Raw genomic sequence first — 8,636 nt, 5'->3', positions numbered from 1 at the left:
CCCGTCATGTGATTCGATGCGTGTCGAGATACCAAGTGTCCTTCTCCATTGGCTCAGTCTCAAAACGCTTTAGATTCACCCATTCTTCATTTAGAAAAATCGTCTCTTGATCACATCTCATCATGAATAATGATGGATCAAAATCATCGTGTTTAGCTAAGTTAGCTTCATCTTCTTTCTTCATACGATTCGGACATCCTGACGCGAAGTGACCAAATTCATCACAACGGTAACACTGAACCTGTGATCTATCATTCCTTCCCATTTGGCGATCATTGGTTATTCTTTGACCCATCTACTTTGACCCATGATCTTGACCATCTCAGCTTTGACTTCCATCTTGGTCCTCATCATCCCGGTCTTGACGTCTGCCTCGGTAACTTGAACCGCCTCGCCCACGCCCACGCGTATTTTCATAGGATTTGGATTTTGAGGACGACTCACCATTGGCAGACATTAGATTATCTTGTTTTTCTGCTAAAGACTCGATACCCTTAATCCTGTCTTCGAACGTCTTCAATCTACCGATTGCTTCCTGAAACATCATGGCCTTTAAATCTGCGAATTGTTCAATTGAAGCTACAATTGGAACATACTTTGCTGGAACAGAGCCTAATAACTCTCTGGTTAGCTTTTTGTTTCCGTAAGTGGTTTCCAAACTGGCTGCTTTGGTGACCAACTGACTAATCCTCCCTGCGAAAGAATCAATCGTCTCTGTTTCTTTCATCTTCAAGGATTCAAACTCATTTTCCAGTTGCTCAATCTTCGCCTCTCGAACCCGTTCAACCCCAACATACCGTGTCTTCAACACTTCACAGATTTCCTTTGCAGTCTGAAACTGAGCTACCTGAAACACGAGCTCTTCGGGTATTGCTTGAAGTAGAAGTGCAACCGCCATGTCATCCTTTTTGGCTTCTACCTCTTCTTCACCTGGTTCTAAAGCCTTTTGTATTCCATAAACCTTGAATATCGCTTTGATACGAATCGCCCAGATATTGTAATTAGTTTCTGTTAACATTGGACATTGTAAAGTTGTGGTACTTTGGTCCTTAACCACAACCGGTGGTTGGTCTGTTCCCGTCCGTCATTGATTTTAAACAACTTTTCAGAACCAAACGCGTTTGCTCGCAGAAACCCGGTCACAAATACCTCTCGAAAAACCCAGATAAAAAAAAAATCCTAATTTGAACCCGCTTGTTCAACCCAGAGAACGTTTAATGGTTAAACCCAACTTGTTTGAACCAATAAAAAAAGATTTAAACCAATTTATTTTCCTTTTGTTTTAATTTTTTTTACAAAATCAATTAAATGTATTGGAACTTTTTTTCCCGTAAGTAGCTTTTGGTACAAAACCAATTTCTATTTGACTTTTGTGACCCCGTGAAACAAAACAAACCTCAAAAACAGAAAAACGGAAAATCGAAAAACTAATCAATTAAATCCTTTGTTCTTCCGATTGCTTTGCTTGCGTCAGACAAAAAAAAAAAAACACTACCGCATGAACGAAGGTTTGACTGATCTCGATCCTACCAGTTCATAACCTACCCGCAACCGAGTTATTGATTAGTGACCGCTGATTACACTTGCTATCGGACCACCGACTCGTAACTCCTTAGCCGCCAATCGCAAATACTCGTTTGATTTCGACGATTGAACTTGGCTCTGATACCAATTCAAGTCACAGTCGATAATCAAACCGAAGAGTACGAACACGAATGAATAACCATCCAAGAACTTTTATTATAACCAAGAAAATATAACTCAAAAAACTTGATTATAATAACTCATAAACCATAACTCGGTTTATCTTCTTTTAACTCTTAATAATGTCTAACCCTACCTTGGTTTATATATGCTTACCCTAACTTGGTGACCAAGACATTACCAAATAACCTTAACTTGGTGACCAAGATATTTACCAAATATAATTATAATGTAATTAGGAAAATTAACCAATTATGACCAACTTGTCAACATTGATCCCTCAAGTTCACCGACTTGTGACTTGAACTCCTTTGTCACCCTTTTCCATCACCGACTTGTGATGAGTCAGGAATTACCGCCAACATAATGTGTTTCGATGTATTTTCCCACATTAGTGTCCTTTGCTTTCTGTCTTCTGGTGCATTTCGAGTGGTTTCTTGGGGGGTTTTTGTGCATCATATGCGAGCAATATAAGGCCTCATCATTGCCTTGTTCGTTAGAAGATATTTCATTATTTTTTTTTTAACGGCAAATATTACTCTTACTTTACACCAATAACCCTTAAATAACCTCTCGTATCTAGGTTTGAACTTAGGACATCCCCTCTAAAAGGCAAATACCTCTACCAAATGGGCAGCCTCACATTGGGGGCATTATCATCATTCCTTAAATATTAACACAAATTTGGTCAAAGTTAAAACGCTATTCCCAACTTTATTGGTCATTGTTGTGGGTCTTAGATGTAGACTTAGATTGATGAGGGTATGGTTTGGTTCAACTCCTTATCATGCTATTTAATATCAATGTTGATAGTTATTCTTGTATGCATCCATCCCATTATCATTCTAACGCGTTAGACCATGTGTTGGGCCTTAACCCCACAATGCCAATGGCCACATCAACAACGCCATAGGTGCGAACACCACAACAGATCGGCATGGAGGGGGCGTGGGTCATGGGATCAGGGGCGAGTTGAAGATGTGAAGGGCACAATTTTCTTAATATATAACTAATCATATATACTCACCTCAACCTAATACCACTTTTTACATAAAGCCACTTTAGAGCCCCTTCTACCAAGTATATGTGTCATCGATGTCTATATATAAAGCTATGTATGTATGTGTGTGTGGGGTATATTTCTGAGTAGATTTGTGTGTTACTGTTATATGGTACAATCATTTATTGATTGATTTGGCATGAATAAAACCAAACACGTAACTTGAGTAATAAATCTAAGCATTATCCTTCCATCTTCCATATTTAATCTAAGCATTATCCTTCCACCTTCCATATTTAAAGCTCGATTGTACCATATATTTGTACAAAACAAACGTTTGCTAGTGTCCTACCATGATTCTATTATATGTTCCTGCAAAATAAATTTAGATTTATTGTTTAAAAGTTAAGGTGTTTGTAAATGTACAAAGTACGCTTAACATACAAAGTGTAATTATACTCTTATACAAAAACCAACTGGCACCTTTTCATCAGATTGGTTGATAAACTTCAAGGGACGCGACTTTTCTGTTATATTTGAGACATGTCCCTTTGACTTCCTCTAATTAACGGTTGTGTTGATGAGAACAAGTAAGACACCGACACCATTGCACCGCTTCATTAGAAAGGCACCGAATCACTCCAAGTAAGGCACCGATTCATTCATTATATTAATCTATATGATACAAAACGTTGCATTACCAACTCATGTCGGTTAACAATAAAGACATGTACAATTACCGACCGACGCGATGCTTCGTTGTAGATATAATATACAACGGTCAAGACTTTACATTGGTGGTGGAACGTTACAGTGGTGTTATGGAACCAATAAAAACAAGAAAACACAGTCAGACGTTACAGTGGTGTTCACCCCGTTATAGAACCAATAAAAAAAAGGAAAACACCGTCGGGACTTTACATGAAACGTTGTGCAAACAATAAAACATCGACATTCACAAAAAGAGACGAAACCATATAGACCCGTCTCCTCATATCACAGTTTCCACCATCGTTGGCCACCGTTTCACACAATATATAACCCCCACGAATCTCCTCCGGCAATGTTATCACCCTCCTGAATTCCTTCAAAATAGAGCCAATAATAATAGATGATCAAGAGTTTATTTAGAGAGAGATGAAACTAGAGATGTGTTGTTACAAAAATTGGGCGACGGTTCAATGGTGGTGCTGTCCTGTGTGCTGTCCTGGCTGTGGTTTGGTGGTGGTGTGGTACGGGTTTCATCTACGATTCCTTTTTTGCCAATTTTTTTTGGTTATTATGTGTGTGTTGATTGTGTGAGTGTGTGTGAAGAAGAAATTAGAAAGAAAAGATTGAAAAGTGGAGATGTTAGTTTTGACTTTTAATTGTGGTAATTGGACGATACAGATTGTTTGTTTTTTATTTTATGGTATTGGATAAATGGTGTTGTCTCGCCACTTTATGTAATTTTCTCAAATATTATATACAATGTATTTATTCAAAATCGACTACAAAGCAACATTCAATATAAGGCACGTATATAAATTGGACTTTGATTTTGCTTTAAATAAACTTATGAACAAAGCAAAATTAATAAGGCCCGTATAAAAATTGGACTAAGATTTTGCTTTTACTTAACCGCATCATAAAATACAATGTTTGCGTAAAAATGCCTAAACCGCATCATCACTCCTAATATTAATAAAAAATGAAACTAATTATTGAAACCAATCGAGTTAGGCTATAAACAAATAATTTAGTTTTATAAAAATCAAAACAACCCTCTTTTCATATGTACAGAAAAGGGTTTCCTAATAAAGATCTTTTGAATTATTTTTCCTTTGTATGATCTCAGTATAATAATTATTAATGTGAAAAACTTTAATTTATAATCCATTTCTATGTTTGTTTTTATGCCTCAAGATTAATGTGTATCATTTTGAGCACTTGGGTTCTCTCTATTGTAACGATTGCCCGTTGCATAACAAACCAAAGTTATGGTTTCAATTTATTTATTATTTTATATATAAAAAGTTTTACATAATTGTCCGCAAGGTGCATGCGTAATTTAACGTTTTAAGTTTATTTATTTGTTTAGATTAGCAATCCCGCCGTAACGCGCGGGTACTACTAACTCGTTAACATACAAAGTGTAAGAAGTTAGACATGAAGTGTCCAAAATTTCGTATGAAGGGTACAAAATTACTCATGAAAGAAATAATTAACTATTCAAAATTACTCATTAAGAAATCCAAAATTACGAATGAGTAAGTCTCATAATTATTATGAACGTTTATGTTAATTATATTATGCACGTTTATGTTACTTATAATTACGCATGATTATATTTATGCATGTTATACGATGATAATCACGCACCCTATTAAAATCCTTTTTTACATTTTGTAACGAACAACTCTTTGTATCTAAACCTAACTTACACTAAAAATTAAAATCAATACTCTTTACTTTCAATCTTTGCCAATTTTTAAGATGATTGTTTTTTTGTTATTTTTATTTTTAAAATCTCTGCTTTCAATACTTTTAAGTATATGTTTGAATAACACATTGCGGATACTTTTTTCACCAATACTAATTACAAATCTTTCTCCTTCAATAAAATTATTTACATCGAGCTCTAAAATGTTCTTAAAATGATCAATATTTAACCTATTTCAAATTTACACTTTTGTTCATTCAATCTTTGAGAAAAGATAAAACACACGAGAAGAAAAAGATGAATACAGGTGGTGTTTGTTTTTCTAAAAAAGATTTGTGCATGCTCTTCTGTCTGCGCTGTACAGACCAAGTGTAGATATTGTCATCTGTAGACTATTTTCGACGAATTATCTTTAATTATCTTTTAATTATCTGAAAAAGATTTGTGCATGCTCTTCTAACACCTTTTAATTATCTTTAAGAAAAATTACAAGTTTTGTCTTTATATTAATACCACTTATCAGGCGGTGTCCTTTTCGACGAATTTTGACAGTTTTTACCCTTTATAGGGAATATTGTTGAACGTCTTGTCCTTTAGCGCTAACCCGGTTAGATTTTTTTTTTTTTTGTTAAATCTGATCATATGCAAGGCACATGAGGGCATTCTTGTAATTTCACTTTAAAGGACTAAATATGTAAATAACTTAAATTCTCAACCATTTTAAATAAATAAAAATGTTATCTCTCTATCACTTAGACCACCATCACCACCACCACCACCACATCTCGGTGTTTCCTTATCGACATACCTCCGCCACTGCCGAGAGATGACAATCCAAAACAATCTTTAAATATAGTTACACTATACACTATACTATATAATACATAAAATATATACAATCTCCTACTCTCCTTCACCGCCATCATAAAAAATATTCAAAATCACACACCAGACCTTCAAACCCTAACATAACAATGGATCCTCTAACAGCACTCCGAGAGATGACAATCCAAAACAAGCTCTAACAAATCATCCGAGTCAACAACGAGTACCGATTCAACTCAACCTTTCATTCCCCTACACAATTGAAACAACATACAGATCTAAACAAGGTAATCTCTACACACTCGAAACCCTCGTTTACTTCATCACAAACCTCCACATCAAGCACCACGATTACATCCGAAACGTCGGCACACACCGGATCCCCGTCGTCACTCTTCTCGATCGAAAACCCTTAATCGAGTATCTTCACGGCCGAATTTCCAACACTGGCGCCATTGAATTTCATGATTATCGTGTTAATAATCTACCAATTTACCCCAATTTGAATCTTGCACCAATTGATGAAGTTAATTTTGATGATTTAGAATCTAGGGTCAGGGTTAGGGCTTAGAATAAAAATCCCAATTGAATCTTGCACCGGGAGTTTTTGGAGGATGGGGTGTTTATACCGACGGATGTGAAGATGAAGGGGATGAAGGGGACGAGTTCTAAAACAAGGTGGGGAGGATATAACAACCCTCCTAAAATATTTCCAACACCTCTAATATATTTAGAATATCCTTATACGTCCTAAAATACACCCCGTACGCGAGATTTGGCCCTAAATACCTTTAATTTCCCAAAAAAAAAATAAAGATTTAATGGGCGCTCGCGGGCCGCGAAGACCACCTCTACGTCTTACGCGGGCCGCGACAGCTAGGCCACCAGGAGCCGCCCGGAGCTGCCACGTGTCATGGACGTGTTGGGTCTAGGGTTCGAGTCAGCCAAGCTAGGGCCTACCCTAGTTGGCCTCGCGGGCCGCGTAGCCCCTTGCTGAATCCTTCGTGGCCGCGACAAAGTGTCGAACAGACACTATAAATAGATGGCTTCAGCTGTCAATTAGAATTCGTTCACAGATTTCATTCTCTCTCAATTTCTCTATAGTCTAAGTGATACTCGGGCATTTTACCCCCTGATTAACGAAGTTCTACCTCGTTGTAAGTATCATAACCCCCGGTTACGTTTTAGATACGCTGCCCGATTGATCTAGTGCTCCGTAACGGCTGTCGAGGTTCTGCCCGACGTAGTGGTTGGAGTTCTGTCTCGGGGAGGGTATAACTAATGTAAATATTGGGTTATAATACTAACGCCTGTGCATTATGTAATTAATAGATAATCACCAGGAAATCACAAAGGAAAACCCTAAATTAGCAATGTGAGTAATCTCCTTTTTCTGAACCTTTTTGCAAACTGTTTTTACAAAACCTCAAATATTTTACTTTATATTAAACAGTGATTGAGTATTAGTATTCTACAATTATTGTCGGTATGTTAGGGTTTTGTATACAAAATTTGTTACTACACTGTGAGTAGTAACATGACCACAAGTCGGGTTGACAACACCGTGGGTGGTTATTAAAGTAGAAAAGTAAGCAAATGTACTTGCGAGATCGCCCCCAATATTGTTAAACTGATAAAACCTGTCTTGATTAAATTAGGATTCACTCACCAGTATTTCCCACTGAAAAAATGTTTTTAAATGCGTTTCAGGTATCAAAATGTGAAAGCCAAATAGAAGCCAGCTGGACAGCACTTAAGGCTTGAAAAAGTGGCTATTATAGTTACCTAAATATAGAAGTTGTTTTATTTCAATAAAATAGGGTTTATCCCTATAAATCAGTTGTAATGAAAACTTGGGTTTATCCCAATATATTTATTAATATAAAATGTGGTGTTTTACCCTGATAAAATATTTCCTAACTACGGTCTTGATGTAAATTCCGCTGCCAAATAATGATAAACACCGATACCACTGATATTGGCCGCGGCTGCCCGTTCCCGGGTGAATAGGGGATGGGGGTTGCGACAGAAGGTGGTATCAGAGCTACAGGCACTGATTCAGCCACAGAAGTGTTCTGCTGACACCAAAATTAATTCATTTTGTTAAGAAATAATCTACGGGATTACGTGCATATCTGTATATTATTGTTGTATGTTATTTGACAATTTGTTAGTTTACAGTATGAGCGACCAAGGACCTTCAGATGCTTACCGTTAGTTGTCCAGCTCACCTAGGGACGAAGGCACCTCTTCACAGCCTACCCCCTCGGGGTATTCGGCTGATACCGAAGATGCGATTTTCGTGTTCATGGCACAATCTGAAGAGCCATTCCCTCCCAAAAAGAGAGGATGGTTCAGCAGAGGAGCTCACGAACGTAGAAAAAGAATGAAAAAGTTACAGCAGCAGAGAGCGTTAGCAGCTGCAAATAGAGAAATGAACTCTTAGGATATGATCAATAGGATACTGGCAAACTTCCACATACTAGCAACCACAGCCGCCGACCCAAATCTAGAACAACTCATAGCACCCCAGCCATTACCACTGTTTCCCACACAACCAATGGAAATTGAAGTCAACCCAGAAAACCAAATCCCAATGCCTGCTTTTGACCCAGCTGAGATCCCTAGAGAACCAGCACCTCATCCCCCAGACTATGACCCATAGTTTGACGACCATAGAGATTA

General features: G+C 37.3%; 1 protein-coding gene across 1 annotated transcript; it reads right to left on the bottom strand.

The window, feature by feature from the left end:
- Positions 1–322: 322 nt before the first annotated feature.
- On the bottom strand, positions 323–1,018 carry LOC110888632. Its single transcript, XM_022136148.1, has one exon. The coding sequence runs from the start codon at positions 1,016–1,018 to the stop codon at positions 323–325; it is 696 nt and encodes a 231-aa protein (XP_021991840.1).
- Between the last annotated feature and the right edge of the window lie 7,618 nt (positions 1,019–8,636).

The sequence above is a fragment of the Helianthus annuus genome, chromosome 11 (genome assembly GCF_002127325.2).
Source record: "Helianthus annuus cultivar XRQ/B chromosome 11, HanXRQr2.0-SUNRISE, whole genome shotgun sequence".
Lineage (NCBI taxonomy): Eukaryota > Viridiplantae > Streptophyta > Magnoliopsida > Asterales > Asteraceae > Helianthus > Helianthus annuus.
This window is presented reverse-complemented; position numbering and strand designations above follow the sequence as displayed.

What these genes read in the sequence shown, in the direction of transcription:
- LOC110888632 (XM_022136148.1), bottom strand. Translation starts at nt 1,018, where the DNA reads ATGTTAACAGAAACTAATTACAATATCTGGGCGATTCGTATCAAAGCG.